Genomic DNA, 20784 nt, shown 5'->3' with positions numbered 1-20784 from the left:
GTTAACATGGCTTACTATGGGGAATAGCAGGTGATGGTTAAAAATGTAAGGTTTATGTTGTGGAAGAGAAGGTCACAGGCTAAAAATACGCAATTGCCAGTTATATTGGATTATCTGCTGTTAAATAGGTGTTGTACTCTGTGACCCCAATTCTGCCTGGTTTTCTGAAATATCATCTCACTGCCTACCTGCTGTAGTCAGTCATACTGGCAATTTGTCCATTTACCTCTTTATTATGCAACTAAATATTTTAATACTTGGAAGGACAGCTTAAGGAAATACTTTTTGATGACTACAAGGTACTTGTTTTCAATAGAAACACTTAAGGGCAATCTCTACACTCCTTTTTATGGTTCACATTTTGCACCTCACACATTTAGACTAATATCATGAGTTATTCTGTGTAGAAGCAATACACAATTCATAGTTGTATACTATATATGTATCTATAATAGGTAAATTTAGTTCTGGGAATATTTAATCTGAGAAGTAATCATATTTGGGTCACGATTGAGTGTAGTACTTTGCTTAAAGATTATAGAATCTCTTTAAATAAATATTTGTACTGCTAAAGATATGTTGAAATAGGTGTTTACTATACTGCAATTTTTTTATTAGAAATTAATTGTGCTGTATCATTTTGATTTAAAATATATCATTCTGTGACCTGCAAAAACTGTAGCTTGTAGAAATAGAGCAGGTTTTTACATTATGGCTATCAATTAACAAAAAAAATCTTTCGTTTTGAAAAGTCTTGCGTCACTTGCTATTTAAAGAATATGCATCAATTTCATTTTAGAAAATGAGATTTGCTAACCTTTGTATTAAAGGCCTGTCCACAAAAACATATATCAACCAATATATCAGTTCATATATTGTCATAGAAACAATTTATTGACCAGTATATGATTTTTGATTTATCAATCAATTTTGTCATAGAAATTATTTATCAACCAATATATCCATATATTGTCATAGAAACAGTTTATCTACCAATATATCTGTTTGATTTATCAACCAATATTGTCATAGAAACATTTATCTAATGATATATCAATTTATAGATTGTCATAGTGATGATAGCCAATAGATCAGGTCATATATTTTCATAACAACTAGAATGAAGGGCACTTTGACATCTGCAAACTTGAGGATACAGAAACAATATAATAAAAAAAATTGTTTTCTTGAAAGAAACAATATCACATGGTTTGTAAAATTGTGATGTATAAATAAAAGGTTACTGGCACTTTCCTGAAATTCCTCTTGTTACAATAACATGGTTGCTTTCAACAGGTTACCAGGATAGTTGTCATGGAACCTTCTCGGCTGAACGAATACATTAAGTCCCTGTAAATACTTATTTTGAGTTACTGCAGTACTCCTTAGTTGTACCACGCAGTACTTGAGAACAGTACCATAACTCACAAACACCGATAGTCCTGCAAGTTGTCACTTTCATTATACACACACACATGATTCTCTAGTACCGTAGTTTTCCTGATCTGTACAAACCATAACTTCCAATGTATAACCAGACAAGCCACTTGCTAAGTTTGGTGTGAGTGATAGTTACCTTTGTACCTCGGGTCTCTGCTTCTGATGAAACAGTACCTACCAATATTTATGAACAAGGTAAAGGTACATTAATGCAAAATGACCAAAGGTCAGTGAAAGCATGGGAAGGTATCATTGGGGGGAATGAAGAAAGTTGAATGATACAGAGTTTATCTTGTTTTTATTTCATTGATTTTGTTCGTTGATTGTCAGTTCATTCAACAATGAATTTTAGAATAAAATCCAAAAGAAAAGTGGGACTTTGATATCAGATTTACAAATGAAATGAATTTATTCATTAAACCCAAGAGGGGCTTGGCATTATAGATCCATAGGTGTGACAACTTAATGTGGTGATCTATCGTTTGGCATTACTTCAGTACATTCTGATCACAGTAAAAGGCAACCTGTTACAGGTAATACTTAAATTTGGATATGGTTATCTAGAAAGCAAGCGTAGATCTTTCGACCTTGGAGCGTTTACCATGCTTAATATGTGTAGTCCTGCTAACAGTTTTCATGTACCAGATCAGGAACAATCACCTCCAATGCTTTACTAGGTTTGTTGCTGAGCTTCTGCTGGATGTAGTTTATTCAATCTCTCTCTCATTCTATTGCGGTTCTCATTAACTATATTTCTTTCTAAAACTATGTAAATTACATAAAGTAGTTTATTGCGATTCTGCAGTACTCTCTCGACTGTAGTCTTCAGTTGTTTGTGTTTGTATCCTATGGTTTTCTATCAGCTTTACCCAGTTTCACTGTTTATTCACGAGTCTGGTGAATGTTGGAAATTTGTCTTAATTTTACCCAACAAAGACCTCTGTTACCAGGTCTCTTGATAATTAATCTAATCTATTATTTGTTTTTTTGTGTCTTATTCTTAATTTACAAATGCCATTGATTAATAGTACAAGTATTTTCTGTGACGTGAGGTATCTTTATATATTTTATATACAAAGCTATTACTTTGATGTAGTTATCTTGTATTGCTATGTGATGAAGTTAGTATTAGCCTACAGTACATGTATTTTCTGGTTATGGGTTTACCACACAAGCTGTGTATTTTTCTAATCAGCCAATTATGCATCATGCAATCATGCATAGATATTCTGATATGACCTTTATTTTGTTACCTTTATAAAAAAGATGTTGGATGAAACACTGCAAAATATATATATGTTTTTAAAAAAAGTGTTGAACATGACAAAAAGAATTTATATATGAATAGAAAGGAATACTAATTTCTAATAAATGGTGTAGAAAGATAGCTGGAAATTGTCATTTCATTTTACCAGATCTGGATAACACTAGGTAGTCACAGTTCATGTCCTTAGTAAATATATTTTCTGCCTGGAATGTAGGAAATTATTGGTATTTGGATTCATAAGTTGGAATAATTAAGTTGAAAGCTGGTACCAGATCATGAATCTGTTTAATAAGTAGGGACCTCAGGTTGTTCCATACTGTTTACTCAATAAGTGATGTTGTGTATTAAATTTGTCCTTTCTATCTGTATTTATATCTTGAGACACAAGTCTTGTGAAGTGTTATTATAATTGGGCTGTTAATAGAATCAAATTAGTCTTAAACTCTGGTTGCTGCATTGCAGAATCTTTGATTGAGTGAGAAGACATTTTTGAAACCAGTTTCAATATATTGTCTAACATTTCAATTCCATATTTAAATGTGATTTTACATGCATATTCTCAATAGGAACAGTCCCACTTTAAAATGATATCATTTATAATTTTTCTTTTGATTAAGACTTAAGTCTAAAATCTAGACCATCATTTTTCAGATACAACCTGATTTCGAGAATATTACCAGAAACTCTTAATCTTTATTTTTTATATAGACAGTCTTGATATGCATATGCAAAATAAGATTTTAGGTTTTGAACAATAATTTAGATGTTGTTCTGTTTCCTTCGCCAGTTCCGGATCCTAGAGCCGACTATGTAGATTTGCAGATGAGCGAAGATATCAAAGGTAAGCAGTCTTGCTACATATTGTTGAATGAGAATCTCGACTTTTGTTTTGTGTATGGCTATAGATATCTGCTATATATTGGACACATTCTCCATCACGGACATAAGTATTGGCTATTGAAGCCTGTTTTCTGTACATGAGAATTTGAATTTTATTGACCAGGAATGAAAAAAAACTCAGTTGTCCTCTTCTGTTGTGTCTGATATGGTGGTATATTGTGAAGTGATTTTTTGCATGACCGTTTATGTACCGGCATGCTGTCAAAATTATGTCATTGTAGATGATGATGGGTTTTTCAGGGTACAGGAGGAGAATGTGATATATAAGGAGACTTGTTATACAACGACCCTCCCACATCTCTTCACCCTCCCACTCATTTCCTCCATCACTACCACTAAGTACAACCAGGCTGAACTTGTACATGACATTTACATTGTAACATGTTCATGTAATAGCTACATATACCAGCCTTTTCACCATTGATTTCCACTAATACAAGATCCATACAGATGTAGGTTGCGTCAAAACATAGACCAGTTTTTTGCATGCTCGGCAGAGAAAATGCGGTCGTATATATTTTTGAGAGATGAAACAGCTCTGCCGTGAATCTTCTGTTTGATGTAACAGTGACTGGCTAGACCGTATAAATAGTTTCTGTGGGACATTTAAAGACAAAAACTAAGTTTGTAATAGCGAACATTTCATTGCTATGTCTATACAAATTAGTACTGTCAGGGTAATTTCTGGTGTTTTGAATATTATTGTATGTGCAGTACCGAATAAATGCCGAGCAAACAGATTATCCAGAGTAGTGGTAATGAATGGCGACTGTTGTACGTTGATATTGGTGTTCAATCTGACCTCATGAATACTTCCTGTTTATTGAAATAGATAGAGATTCACTGGGATCAATGCGAGCCGATCTATAAATTCTGGATTTTATTTTCGTTAGTCTGGATTTAGATTTACGAAATGTTCATAGTATTTGCATATAGACTCTTTACTCTTGTTTCTGGTGGTCGTTCTGACCTACTCAGGAGAGTAATACCCACTGGTGATTATAATATTGGACGGTTTTGACCTGAAAACTGAAAGGTAATATTTGGCTAAGAATTAAATCCTGCAAACTGATGAAAAACAAACAAAAAAAAACCTGCGAAATTACAAGCAAAGTGACATATCACAAAAAACTCCCAAAGATATTGTTCATAGAGTGCTAGGATTAAAAAGAACCATAACTAATGTTTTTATTTTGGGCTTTATTCATTTTGTTTTTCAAGTCATGTTAGTGCAGTGCCTGGTGCCAATTTAGAATTGTTTTATATGTAAACTGTAATGTTAAGCTGTCTTGAATATAAACCTATAGACTGATCTTTTTAACTGTCTTGTTTATAATTTTTTTCTTTATATGAACTTCTACTTAGAACTGTATTGTGTGGGAAAAAACCAGAAGTGAACTTTAATGTAGGACTGATTGTCTTTTTAATAGATTTTAATGCAAGACTGTCTTTTATGTAATATAAACTTAAGGATACTCTTCTATATAAACTTTAGATTAAGGACTGACATCTATGTTAACTTTATGAAGGACTTCATCTTTAATACTTTTTGTTATTTAGAATTATCTTCTTTATAACTTTGGATTTATATAGAACTGTCTAATATTCTGAGACCGGTCTACAATTAAGTGTTTTTAAATTTTCTCTTTACAGTAACTTTTCATTGGTGTGAAATGATAAAACTTACAACATTTACAAATCAATAGTAATGAAATATGATTTGAGGAAAATCTTGCATGATATATTGTAAACTGTATATACTACAGATAAAGGAAAGGTTATAAACTAGAGATAAAGGAAACAGTAGAGGTAATGGAAACAGTCAAAACTAGAGATAAAGTAAACTGTATAACCTAGAGATAAAGGAAACAGTTGAGATAAAGGAAACAGGCAAAACTAGAGATAAAGTAAACTGTATAACCTAGAGATAAAGGAAACAGTAGAGATAAAGGAAACAGGCAGAACTAGAGATAAAGTCAACAGTCAAAACTAGAGATAAAGTCAACTGTATAACCTAGAGATAAATGAAACAGTAGCTTCCAGTAATACACTGATGCTATTACTTACTGGTTTTACTTTATTGATCAGCACACATGTGGGCCAGATCTATAGTGGCCAAGGTCAGACTAATTACAGGTAAGGGAGGGGCAGCATCCTTAATTGTCTTCATCACTCCCTACAACAAGTCTAGTCTGTGTCCATCATTATAAGATAGCTATATACAGGGGTTAGTATGAACAAAGTTAATTGGAATCAGAATGGAGTCAAAGGTCGTGATGTTAGTGTGATATATTTTAAACAGAAGGAGAGGTCAAGTTTTGGAAAGTAACCTGTATTCAAGTTGCCAGATTCAGAAACCAGACATTAAATTGGTATGGTAGTAGAAATTCATGTTAGGTACTGGTTTTATATAGAAAATCTTGTTTTCATAGTTAGAGTCAAAATAACTACCAGGGTTGAAAGTCATCACAGGTGATGTTGGCATATGATATATACTGTTTGTGATTTCTTATCAATTGAACTCAGAAATACTTCGAAAAGAATGTTTTATTAATTCTCAATTTATCCTCAAATCTGCTGAAAAAGTTTGCTACTAAATGATAGTTTAATAAATATATCACATGTTTCATGAAATAGAAAATATTTTGATTGTCATGAGGCAGTGTTTTGGGTGAAAGATGTTAATTTCTATGATTTTGCAAGGTACTTTTAGATTCTGTACTGAGGTAAAGTTCATGTACAAAAACCACTAAATTTCTGCAAGTAGTTGATATTTCCCTGACGATATAACTCAAGATATTTATTTTATTTGCTGTGAGACGTGGGGAATAATATTATTGTGAATTTAATGAGTTATGGAACCATTTATATGTGTTTATCTCAATAAAATTCATATTTCTAGTACAGTCAAACAATTTATTTTGCGATTACTTTTGATTGAAGACAGATCCATGTCTCTCATCTTATAGGTATATCTCAAACAGAGATTTAGTTTTATTTACTGAAAATAGACTGGTTAATAGCTTTCTTCTTCATGGTCGTTGTGCAAGAATTGTGAAATGGGGCGTACAGGAGAGATTAAATAGTGCAGGAGGCCGATTCTTTCTGCAAATGGAGCGCAAAGGGAAATTTCAGAATTTGCTTTAACATGTTGGAGAAAGGGAATTTGAACCTTGGTACCCTAAGCTTTAAGGAGTTTATAAAGTCTACAGAGGTACATAGTAAGAAACACAGGGTTTAGTGGTATCACATGCTTTCTTATTTTCTCAGACAAAAGTATGTTTCAAGAATATATCTTCCCAAATTATTGATTGTTGGCCGAAACCTACATTTGTACATTTGTTCGATTCAGTCTAGAAAGTATGAAAATACCAATGGTGTTTATTAAATAAGCAAAAAATCATTTTTCTTCTAACTTTTTCCTTAGCATCTCCCACAAGCTTATCAGCCTTTGACTAGCAAGGCCCAGGTGAACCTGTAGATTGATCATACTTCTACGTTACATGTACCTATCTCCTCTCAGCCTTTGATGTTGTTTGTAGGGATGTGTTTCCTAGCTTTCTTGGTAGGTAGCGCACTCCGGACGCATTCCCTCAATCAGAGGTACAGACTGAAATTGTTTCACGGCCTCCATGGCTACAGCTTGGTTCACGGCACAAACTTTTTATATAAAAAACAGCAGTGGAATTTTATAGAGGAGATCAGAATTCAAAAAGGAAAAACCTGTATCAACAATATTAACTTTCCAAAATTAAATTGCAAAAAATGTTATTAGTTAGGTTAATTTCGTGTGTGTGTTTAATTCCTTAATGTTACTGATTTTGGTTTAATGCTTCAGGGTTTAATTCATAAAACTTTATCAATATAACTGTCTGCTTGCTTAATTGATTAATTGGTGTACTGATATATCAGTCAATATGCCTGCCTGTAGAATCTTGTGTTCTGCAAATTATAAAGTATTGTCAGTTTTGAGATTCTATTCTTTATTCCTTCCAAAAGTATGAAGTTAACAGGGGTATCTAGATTGTGTGATTGTTTGTTAAATTAATCTAATTGTAAAGCTCAGTTAAAAATGTTTTAACTTCAATTAAAAAAATAGTGAAACTTACTCAATAATTGTAAACTTTTTGAAAAATTGTTAAACTCCATTAAAATTTTAGATTTAGGAAAATCTTACATTTCTTTTGTTTCTTCTTTACTTCAAAATGATATTCTTCCTGAAAATTTGTGTACCTTTTTATACAGCTTGAATTTCTGAACTTATATTAGTAATTGACATAGAACATGACCATACACAATCATTTATTGTCTCACGGAGATGGCATTCTCTTTGCATATACCATATTGCATTCAATATTATTTTGAATATCAATTGCCCCGCAAATACAGTCTTATGAAGGCTTAAAAGGTATATGGATGTCCTTTCTCGCTTGAGCAATGTTAAAAAGACTGCAACAGGATTTGTTTCGGTTTATACATGTGTAGATAATTCTTATATAAATTCATTTAAAGCATTTTAAAGTACAGCTTATAAACCTTAAGTATGGTATTGTAGTTAGCGACGTGTCCAGCCCTTTTTAAATGCTTGAAGCTTTATGATGTGTTCTTTACTGTATAAGCTGATACTGTTTTCTATAGGGAGTCTCAGCTTTATACATTATAGTTATTAATGATTGAGCAAATTTTTGTATTAATTTCAGATAGTTTTTCCATTAACAGGGTCAAGAAATCACCTTAGTCTGCATAATTGCATTTTTTTTCTTTAATATCTAATTGCGTAATTTAATATTTCTTTGTTAATATTGTATGGTCCCAGTTCATTTATGATATACCAGTTTGTAAATTTAGTGGAAACTAAATATCATTACGACAATAAGATCAGGTATACCAACAACTACTTTTCCCTTACACAGTTTGAAGTTTTGACATGGTGAGGTTGCTATAACGCAAAGAAAACATAATGACTAAATATAATTCTAGGTATTTGCAAGAAATTCAATTATAAAAAAATTGTTACATCATTAAATAAACAATTTATTCTAAATCTTAACTTGATCATTGATAAAATGAAGAAAAAATCTGACTTAATTGGAAGATTTTATCTGTCAGTTTTCGTGAATAATTGTCAGAACTCTTATTTGGATTTACTGTCAAACTTTGGTGAATAGAAAGAAAATACAAGTATGAAAACCCACACAAGGTGATTCATAGAGGTTTCACATGGTTCTTTAACTAATGTGAGAACAAGGATATCACAGGCTGTACTGTACATGTGTTAGAAAAAAAAAACAATCTTAGCTGTTAATCTAAAGAGTCGATCTGGGGTCTGGAATGTTGAGTTCTTTTTTAAAGATACCTGTTGAAAGTGAAAACAAATGTAATCTCTTTCACATTCTAAAAATAATTCTAAAACAAATGAAGTTAATTGAAAAACTCATTTTAGGGATAGTTGGAACTCTCTTAAACTTTTAAATAAAGATGTGCCAATTTCTGTTTCATGCTCTTTATACTTAATTATTGCTGAAATCAGTTTGGTTTGATCTTTTTAAATGGTTTGCTCTGTGTGATATTATGACGTCTAAGATGAAATAATACTGATTTTTGTCCCTTTGTGTCCTGTCCTCTCAGGAATCTGCTTCATTATGCTAGCAACTTCATTCCTTTGGAATTTGGATCAGATTCAATGAAAAGTCAGTGATAATCAAGGCTGTGGTCAGTGTTATCTATACAAAATCATTAATTACTTCATTTGTATTGTTGTAGTGATTTAATTTTCTGACGGGATTTTGATCAAACTTTTCACTTTTGACAAGTTCATTTTTCAAGGTTCTAAGGCCATCATTAAGGTTGCTGTTAACATTTTTTTTAAAATTTCAGTGATATCACTTAAGTGAATTCAAGACAAAATTAAGAGAATGCCTTTCTGTTCCAAGGTCATCTATAATATTTATAGAAATTTGTCATATAATGAAAATTTAATGGGTGTCAGTCATTCATGTCTCATATCCCTGTATATTTAACGTTAACGATTATGACAATATGTACAGAATACTGTCCGATACTTTTGCATAAGGTAGAAGAGAATACTGTTGAATACGTATGTGTAACCTCTCCAATATTAGATGTATTAGGTTTACCATCAGTTTAAAGCATGTCACACCAGTCTCCCTCGGTTAGAAAGTTTACAAAAAGATGCCCTGAAGTACCTCACGTAAAATATTCATCAATTTCAATTGTCAAGAGATCTATTTTTCAGCAAATGTTAGCAAAGAATTATTGATTGAAATATGCTGAATCCATATTGAATCTTGTTAAAAAATGTCAAAACTGTTTCTTTTTTTTACATTCATCTTTGTATATTGTCATGTAAGAAAGATGGATTTTGTGAGGGGATCGTGTCTTGTCATTGATCACATGCTCCATGAATTTGCTACGGTTTGTCCCCATGGACTTGTTCCATTCTGTACATGGCAGGTGGCAGCACCAGTTGTAGAGTATACAGTGTACATGTAGGAAATGTTAAAACATTTTGACAGGGTTAAAGTTAACTGTTGTTATTGTGATGTGGAGACAATAGATGATACAGATCAGAAGGAAAAGGTCTGCAGTAATTGTGCTTTTGGGTAGCAAGGCTTTAAACATGATAGTTATATCATTCCAGTGGAATAGAGAGACAGGATTTTTTTTTTTTACGGGGAGGGAATCGGAAAGGATATGAGGAACAAAATATTTGATTATACTGGGGTAATGGAACACTTTCCTGGACAGAAAGGAGTTAGGAAACACTTTCTGGATTAAAGTTTTGGAACACTTTCTTAACCACAGTAAAGTTAAGGTACATAAAACCTTCTGTACCAAAGTAAAGATAGACAACACTTCCTGTACCAGAGTAAAGGTAGAGAACACATTCTGTAGCAAAGTAAAGATAGACAACACTTTCTGTACCAGAATAAAGGTAGAGAACACTTTCTGTACCTGAGTAATGGTAGGGAGTACTTTCTGTACCAGAGTAAAGTTAGGGAACACTCTCTGTACCAGAGTAAATATAGGGAACACTTTCTGTACCAAAGTAAAGTTAAGGAACACTTTCTAAACCAGAGTAAAGGCAGAGAACACTGTCTGTGCCAGAGTAAAGTTAAGGAACACTTTCTGTAACAGAGTAAAATTAGGGAACACTTTCAGACCAGAGTAAAAGTAGTGAACTCTTACTGGACCAGAGTAAAGTTAAGGAACACTTTCTAAACCAGACTAAAGGCAGAGAACACTTTCAGACCAGATTAAAGTTAAGGAACACTTTCTAAACCAGAGTAAAGTCAGAGACCACTTTTAGACCTGAGGAAAGGAAGGGACCATTTCCTGGACCAGATAGGATTATTAAAGGGAACACATTTTGGTGCAGAGAAAAGAAAGAGAACAATTTTTAGACACAAGAATATCTATATAGAAAAGTTGCTGGTACAGAAAGAACTTTAACAACACTCTTTTCAATATGTATGAATTTTGTTCAGGGAAGAAATAAACAGATGGAGCATCAGAATGGAAGGAAGCTTTAAGCAAAATTACTTTAAGACAGATACTTGAATTAATTTATGTGAAACTTTGATTTCTTCCGTGGAAAGTTAAGTTACCATCACCAGACTGCTACTGTCTATACAAAAATAAACATACATACATGCTGAAGAGTTGGTTCACCTTATCTGTGATATTTCCTCATGTAGGTTATAAAAATACAGGCAGAATTTCAATTCCAGATAATGGTTTCCATATTGTAATTGAACTCAAGTCTAGGCTGTTACTAATTATACCTGTGTGAAATGGCTGGCATAAAGAGATTTTTAATTATTGGAAGAAATTGTATTGTTTTTTTTTGCAAGGTTTTGGTAGGTTATCCTGATCAGACTGTCCAAGGTAATTTTGTTTTTGGATGAATCTGAAACAGTGTTAAAGGATTAAAATAACTAATGTTTATATTATAGACAAAGCCAGATTGATGTTATTGGTGTTGTAGATGGAGTTTAGTTATTGGTAATATCAGATTGATATTAAAAGATTTGTTGTATTAAAATTGATATGTAAATATTAAACATTTATGTGTAAAGTTAATATTTGGTGTTACCTTGATAAATCATTTTAAGTAAAACTAATATTTGATAATATGTAAATAAGGAAATTTAATACATAAATTGGACATCTTATAATAGTAGATATTTTCAATATATTTATGTCCCGGACAAAGGTAGTATTTTATGTTATATACTGTAGATATGATCTATATTGCAGATAGATTTCTTATTTCTACATAAGTTGTAGGTGAACGCATATTTGACATCCACAAAATATATACTTAAGAAAAAACCAAATATCATGTAAAAATATAGGGTATATTTAAGATGTTACATCCAAAGATGTAGTATATGGAAATTAAAATTTGATATTGAAGAAAAAAACATTCCAGTTTAGTCATTTTTATATATATACATCTGCATAACAAGATGCTGCATCTTATTTCCGCTGTGTAAGAGTCTGCAATTTTGTGGAATAAATCAATTGCTTTTACAGAACTTTATAAATATTCATGAGGTTGGTTTTTAATAGTCTTATATTTTGATTGTCTGCTTGGTATATCAATTTCGTACAACATAACATAGCTGGAGGGAAATATCTCTTGAGATGTGAAACCAAACCCTGACCTCTGTACAACATGGGGTGGATTGCTTCGAAAATAACTCAGGATTTTTTAAAGGATTTGGTAAATAAGCTGAAGTAGATTTAAATACTTGAAGATTAGAACTATAAGATTGGATTTGGGAGTGGGGAGGGATTTGTGAGTTTTAGGGAAAGATCAGCAACAAGGAAAGGTTTTTTATTATAAACATACTGCAGTATTTTTGCATTTACTTGAAATGATACACTCCAATAACATTGTAGAAAAAACCCAGTGCTGAACAGGAGATGATGAATGGATTCAATGCCTACTAAAACTCTTTGTTAGATGTTCTGCTTCACATATTTTCTTAGCATGACATTTTTACCTCAGCACCTTTTTATTTTGAATCTGCTTTGGTATTCACTACTAAATCTGATGAGATGTGTGAAGCTGTTTGTCACTGATCAGAATAAATGTTTTCCTTTATGATGCCATGTAGTTGTTTTCAACAGTAGCTGTTTGTCATCAGTTTCACTCTGTCTTGTAGCAGCCAGAGGTTGTCTATAAATAGCTGAGATAGAAGATCCCCCTGCATTTTCTGCTTCCAGGCTGAGTGCATTGGTCTGTTATCAGTACAGGCGAGGGGTGAAAAATTAACACACTGACACAAATACAGCACTCGGCCTACAGCCACATACTTGTTAGCTTAACCAGTCAAGTAGCTAGAAAGGAACATTTTTTAGATAAACCATTACCAAAAAGCATAGAAATAGGGAAAAAATGGTAATATTGTTAAGAATTGAAGTGTGAATCTCAAGTTTTCATGGTTATGGTTAATAAATGTTTGTTGATAAAATAGTGTAAGCAAAAATGTTCCTGCAGTGTTTTAACTTCCATAGTGACAGTTTAGGCTACACCTTTGAAATGCTATAAACATTAGTGCAGGAATATTAAGAGGCTAGGTATTAAAATATGTGTGTATTATGGAGTTTTAATTTACTGTAAGATGAACTTGTGTATGTTATCATTTTAAGTGCAGTACTTGAGACTTGCAACATAAGCTGACTGAACATTGCTTCAGTCTGGAAAGAGATATTCTGCTGGTCAGAGCTTAGATGGGATAAATCGGGAGGATCTTAGGTTGCAGGAGGGGTTCATTGCATTGTCATAGGTCATGGAAGATCAGAGGTTACAGAAGGTCAGGTCATGTGAGGCCAGGTCAAGGGGACTATAGTCCTTCCTTCTTAAAATGGAGATGGGGGAATCAAAAGAAATGTTGAATCAACTGTTACATTTTCTGTGAAGAAAATTACAAAGATAAGGTAACAATGATCTGTTGCATATAACTACAATGAAATGAAAAGAAATGAAAAGTTATTTCAGTTTTTGCAATAGTTTTGACAGGATATCTGAGTAAGGATATGTTGATGGAGATGCTAATTAAGGGAAGGTCTTACTGATGAAGTCATGTACTTAGAAATCTTGGTCTGAAAAAGGACTTTCACAATTGATCAATATATATCTTGTCTTTAATGAAATATTTACATAGTACCTGTAATTCCATCTTAGTCTCAATTAAATCATCAACTTATGAATGCTGAAGCTACATTATACACCTCTTAAACACCCTCTACCTTTAATTACATTAATGGTGAATACAAATGCTGCTTAGTCAATGGAATACTAGAACTTCGCCCTCTAGCCTTGGTCACTCATCAACTAATTGGCCCCTGAATTTCAGTTCCAATTATAGACTATAGACAGATGGCTGCAATCTTTGAGCTGTTTGTGTTTGAGGCAGCTCCGGAAGTCTTCAGTTCTAAATTTAAAAGTGAAAAAGGAATTTGAAGTTGAGGAAAACCACACTGTGGTTAACAAGAGATCGGCATGTCCAATTGCTATTGGGTGGGGGGCAAAAATCTTGTTAGAGGCACTGCATGCTGTCAGGACAGCCCACTTTACCAATACACCTTGGAGTTCTTGCTGTAATGCTGGTTATGGAGATTACTTTCACATAAACGTTTACCTTCCATCAGTGAGATATAGGTAGGATGTATTGGTATGTTGTAATCTACTGCGATTCCCATCACTGATTTAACTTGGTTCCATCGTTTTAAATCCCTTTATATAATTTTTACATAAAAATGATCCTTGAAAGTATTCTGTTCCTGTGGCAACTTACCCTAAGTATATACTAATGTGCCTATCAGATTCTCCTGGAATTTTGATGAGGAGATTTGCCTTTTAAATTTTCTTGTAATAAAACTGCTGGGTGTTTAATGAATCTTTAAAAGTAGTATCACACATGAATTGATGTTCACACAGTCTATAAGAATTAAAGTTATTTATTTTACAACAATTGCAAAACAATTTATTCCAACTAATACAATAAATCTTGTTGGCTTGGATGGAAGTGCAGGGTCCTACTGTGGACAGAAACCAGAGTACATGGGGAAAACTTGCATGGTTGCCCAGGTGACCCCAATTCATATACCTTTTATGGAGATGTAACCACTGTTCCACCTGGCCACCCAATATTACAAAATTATATAACAGATGAAACAGTATGAAATCTATACATTCAAATGTTTACCTAAGAAGTCCAATGATTTCTCCATTCATGCAGCCGTTCTACTTGTTTAAAAATTTAATGTTCTAATTAATTACTCTACCTCTGTTACACCTTCATGGCTATGCAAAACCCTGGGGTAATTTTTCAGTAATGGCTGACTGTATAATCAGAGGTCGTTGACCTGTTCATGATTTTCCCAAAACAGAAAGAAAAATGGACTATTATCCAGGAACAAACATTGCTGGAGTGTTGCTATTAACGTTTTATACCTGAGCATTTAATGTATCATTTGGTAATAATACATGGATATGTTATAAGGAGTGATCAGTTGTAAACCTCTAACCTTACATGTCAGTTTTAGAGAGCAAGTCTTAACTTGGATCATATTCTTTATTTCTTAGGACATATATGACTAAGTTTGTTTTTAGATGGTTGATATTTTCACATTTGACTAAAAGCATCAAGGGGTGTAGAACCCAGAAGATGTGTACACTCCTTACTGGCAGTTTGTAGAACCCAGAAGACGTGTACACTCCTTACTGGCAGTTTGTAGGACCCAGAAGATGTGTACAGTCCTTACTGGCAGTTTGTAGGACCCAGAAGATGTGTACAGTCCTTACTGGCAGTTTGTAGGACCCAGAAGACGTGTACACTCCTTACTGGCAGTTTGTAGGACCCAGAAGATGTGTACAGTCCTTACTGGCAGTTTGTAGGACCCAGAAGACGTGTACACTCCTTACTGGCAGTTTGTAGGACCCAGAAGATGTGTACACTCCTTACTGGCAGTTTGTAGGACCCAGAAGATGTGTACAATTTTTAATGGCTAGGTGAAGAACCTAGAAGAAGGTCTTTGGCCAGGATTTGATCAGTAGTTTCATCCTCATATTTTTTGTGTAAATCAATTGTAGGTGAAGGTAATAGAAATGGAAGAAGTGTTTTGTGTGAGTCGATAGTAATTTGATTGCTGATTTGGTATAGTTTGCTTTTTATTGTAATTTTTTTGTAGCACTGTGGAACTTGTCAAATTGAGTTCATTGTCAATTCCTTTGTGATAGTTGTATAGATCCTGAAGAACCCCTGAAAGCAGGAAGTGTTAAGATATGTTCCCTGAATTTCAAATCTGCTTGCAATCATTGTCAATGAAGGTGAGACTTTGTTGGCCTCTAATTGAAGGTCATTATTACTGGTGAGACTTTATGGATTTTGAAATGCCCACAATTTTTTCCTCTGTTCTTCTTTCTTTCTGTCCATCTCACAATATGGTAAAGTCAGTAACTGTTACATGATCTGTCTGAAGATGGATATTGAGTTGTTGATGGATGTGTTCATCCTCTTTACCTGTCTTGATTTCCACATCAGTAGTCTATTTAGTAAATATTTGTTACTATTTATAGAATTTTTCAAACAACTACATAGACTTTTCATACATATCTGTTTGGTTAATAAGGGAAGCTTTTTGTCCGGAAGTGTGTGTATATGCCTCTACTTCAAAACAATATCATGGTCTCGTTACCAAAAAATACTTGATCACGAGATAGTCGTATCTTTCGTTTGACTCACCCTTATTCATATTACGGAAAAGAAAAAGCAAATAAAGAAAATAATTTAGAAGAGTTATTGTGATACCTACAAATGGAGAAAGAAACAAAGCAGACTTGTAATGTGGCTGAGGATGAAAGCAGTTTTGTACAGCAACTGTAATTATCCAGAAATATGTTACTGTTACAAAATTAGAGTGATATACGTATTTAAAAATGACTGTATGATTAATGTAGATAGGATTCTGTACATCCCTGGTTAGAGTGTTAGCCCATTAGTGGCAATATAACTGTGTGATTCATAATCTGTCATAACACATGAGCACGGATACATGTCAAAGATCCCTTATAACATGGGGCCCACAACCCCTTATATATTATACAAAGGTCCACAACCCCTTATATAACACACAAAGGTCCACAACCCCTTATATAACACACAAAGGTCCACAACCCCTTATATAACACACAGAGGTCCACAACCCCTTATATAACACACAGAGGTCCACAACCCCTTATATAACACACAAAGGTCCACAACCCCTTATATAACACACAAAGGTCCACAACCCCTTATATAACACACAAAGGTCCACAACCCCTTATATAACACACAGAGGTCCACAATCCCTTATATAACACACAGAGGTCCACAACCCCTTATATAACACACAGAGGTCCACAATCCCTTATATAACACACAGAGGTCCACAACCCCTTATATAACATAGGAAGGTCCACAACCCCTTATATAACACATGGAGATCCACAACCCCTAATATAACACAGAGAGAGGTCCTCTTTCTAACTCACAGACAGGTGTCCACAATCCTCTATACAACTTACAGAAATGGGTCTACAATATCTTACATAACATGCAAAGATTTGAAAAAAAAACATATAACACACAGGCAAGAATCTACAAACCCCATATAATACAGATAAGGATCTTTAATTCCCCATATAACACACTCATGGGTCCACAAGTCCCCATATAACACAGGAAAGAGTCCATAATAGCCCATTAACACAGGAAAGGGTACACATTCCCCCAGATAACACACCTACAGGAGTCTAAAATACCCTGTATTTAAATAGTAAGGCTATTGTGTGTGGGAGTACTATTGATACTAGATATACACTGTATGTGTGAAGGACTGTTGACCTGTTATGTTATTGGTCAGTTTTATTGTGGCCAGTTTGGTCCAGAGGTGCCCTAAAACTGGTCAGTCTCTACTACAGTCTCCCTGGGGTCTAACTAAACCATGACCCTAAAAAGGAAACCAGATACTTTCTGTTATATCTTGTCAAAAAGAGGCAGTGAAGATCAAAGGTACAGATTTAATGAGGTGGACAATGAGGTTAGCTGATTCAGCAGCCGGACTGGGTTTGAACTGGTTCAAAGGAAGAAAGTTGTAAGGTAAAGCCCTGTATGAGTTATAATCTACCTGTAATCGGAAATGTTTTCTCATTTTGATTGGAGCCAAAAGCCCTATCTTCAGTTTGATAAATCAGTCATGATATAAAAGAATCTGGGGCAAAAATAAAAGACACTAGCTTAAACAACAGCTTAGTCACAGGAATGACAAACAGGAGACACTTGCTTAAATAAGAGTCAATCTTTTAAAGGAAATGTAGGGCTTGAGTAAGAGACATTAGCTCAGTGAGTCATTTAAATAGGATGTAGTAAACATGAGCCTTAATAAGAGATTTGAGGGATGAAACTGAAGTCTTCTATTTAAACATATCTGCCACTATAACCATCTCAATATCTCCAATTTAACTATCTCTGTATCTCCACTTGAGGAGTTCCAATATCCCCAATTTGATGTACATGGTTTTATAGATTACTTAAGTTTATTAACATTGGTCAAGAAGTAGAAAATTGTCTACTTGAACTAAGAACTTGAAGTGATCATTTTGTTATGTCATATCCTTTCCTCTAAATATATATCTTACCTCAGCGTAATTACCAAACCAAACCCTGAATACACCCTACAAACATATCGCTGTCAAACATACAATTACACGATTAGGCCTCAACACTAAAACATGGATGGACACTCGGGCCATTAGATACTTAACGGTCAAATTATCGATTCACTGTCATGATCCATGTACTGAACGTAATTCTGTACACGTAACCAAAGCGTTAACCTAGTGATGAACCTTGGTCCAGCAGCTTGTTGCGTTGGTTATTACCAGCAAGCATACATATATGGACACATGAATTAATGTAATTGTTAGGCAATGTAGGGCCAGCTATTCCCAGTGGCAAATACCGTCTTATACCTAAACAGGCATTAGAAACATGCTGCCGAGTGTTACCAGTATATCAATACAGTTAATTGTACATTAGGTATGTAACAATTAGATATACAATTTCATCTTTATTTGTCAAACTGACACACTCTGAAAAGTTTTACTTATTTTTCAACCCTAAACCTGTGCAAGACAATATCTTGTTAACAGCTTTATGACTCACTGTTTACAAAATACAAATATTAGATTGCAAGATATATATTCTTTTTCATAGACACAAATATAAAACATTACTTCTCCAATTTTTCCTTGTAAATATACAAAAATACACCATTACTTCAGCAGGTTTCCTTGAAAAGACACAAAAGAATATCATTATTTAAAAGCCTATTTTTCCTCATAACAGTAGCCCATACCTTTGTTCATTCACAATGCCCTTCTAGACCAAGATTCTTTTTAACTCATGGAGTGGGAATTGAAACTTTAAAAGAACAATTTGTGGATTTTCCCTCACTTAATTTGATGATTGATAGTCCACAGGTCCACCAGACCTGCTATATTGCTCCGGTGACGATGAAGAAATAACTTGCATTGTCTTCACACTACTAATGATCGCCAAGACAGGAACTTCGCTTTGACTAGAAATCTGTTGAGCTACCAGGTCAGGGCAATCTCAACAAAGGTTTTATGGTGAAGTCTGTATACTTCACTGAAAAATGCATGGGTGAAATTGATTCGTATTTTCTCTAATGAGTGATAGTTCTTAGTTGATGCTTCAATGGGAAATCCCAGTAGTTTACTAATTGTCGGAACAGAAGCTTGTAAATATACCAGGTGGTTTTTAATGCTTTTTTTAGAGAAGAATGTGCGATAAGATCAGATAACATACTTATGGAAGGAATGTTTTGTTCAAGTAATTTAAGAAGATAACTGTTACAAATTTCTGTGTTTCCTGTACTTAAGTATTCTGAATTAGACCTTCCTGATTTGTTTAATTTATTTTCAATATGTTTTGTTGAAGAAAATATCTATCAAAGTCATAAAAACTCTGGTATATGTGATTTATGACTTTGACCCCATAAAACAAAGTTCACATCCTGATAAAATCCTCTTTGATATGATTAACTAAGGTATGAAATTATATTTATATGATAATAAACTTTTGTCAAGTTTCCAATAAAGAATTGGTATTTCATGTCCTTCAGTTCAAAAAATGATTAAAATGTAAAGACATATATCAATTAGTAATTGCTGATTAAGTTTAAATTGTTTTTTTTTACTTAAAACTCAATTAACACTAACACCAAGTGATAATGAAGAAAAATTAATAAAGATATTTTACTTGTGTCTGTCTTGTTAAATAGAGTAAGATTTATCTGTATGTGTATCTGATAATTACATATCTTTGTGATTTGTAAATTGTATTTATATATTTGAAGTGTAATTACCCTTAACATGTCCTATTAATAGAAGTGTTTAACAGCTACATTATTCCTAGGTATATTTCCTGATTGTGAAGCAGTACTGGCAGATCAGCAAATAAGGCTATGTAATAAGATCCTTTATATTTTGATATTTTTCTTCATTACTTTCCTGAAATATTTCAATGATTTAAGAAATTCAAAGATTATTCAAACCTTTTTTTCATTATATTTATGGAACAGAAATAAAATCCTTGAAAGATGGTCTTTGTGATAAATAGATGGCAAGTTTCTGTGAAAATGTAATCAGAATTTAGTGAATTTATTTGTATCTCCGATAAAATTGTTCACTCTACAACATACTGAAATCAATTTCATACCATTTTTTCTTTAAAACCTCAATGGAGAAGTTTGATGTGCAGTTTATTTACAATCCAGTTTGTGATGTGACTAAATGGGTTGTGATATAAACTTCGTGTTGTATTCCATTGCCATCCCATCAAATCAATGTAAGTGCATTTACTGAAGTTTCATACTAATATAGAAATAAAATCTATGTAGAATTTAAAATCTGTAATATCATATATAGGATTTATTATATAAAAGATATGTAGGGTCTATTATTCACAATATCATGTATAGGGTTTATTATATAAAAGATATGTAGGGTCTATTATTCACGATATCATATATAGGATTTATTATATAAAAGATATGTAGGGTCTATTATTCACAAT

The 20784-nt window shown here is 33.2% G+C and overlaps 1 protein-coding gene across 6 annotated transcripts in view; it reads left to right on the top strand.

The window, feature by feature from the left end:
* LOC132560801 (nuclear factor 1 X-type-like) overlaps nt 1-20784 on the top strand; it is a 122352-nt gene that overhangs the window by 54355 nt on the left and 47213 nt on the right. For all 6 annotated transcript variants that reach the window (XM_060225516.1, XM_060225509.1, XM_060225502.1 and 3 more), the window contains exon 4: nt 3495-3548. In XM_060225516.1, coding sequence (XP_060081499.1) covers nt 3495-3548 — 54 coding nt within the window. The remainder of the gene's footprint in view (nt 1-3494; nt 3549-20784) is intronic.

Source organism: Ylistrum balloti, unplaced genomic scaffold, assembly GCF_031769215.1.
Source record: "Ylistrum balloti isolate Yb309-2 unplaced genomic scaffold, AGI_CSIRO_Ybal_v1 Utg369668, whole genome shotgun sequence".
Classification (NCBI taxonomy): Eukaryota; Metazoa; Mollusca; class Bivalvia; order Pectinida; family Pectinidae; genus Ylistrum; species Ylistrum balloti.
Note: the sequence above shows the minus strand (reverse complement) of the source record. Positions and strands in the feature narration are given on the sequence as shown.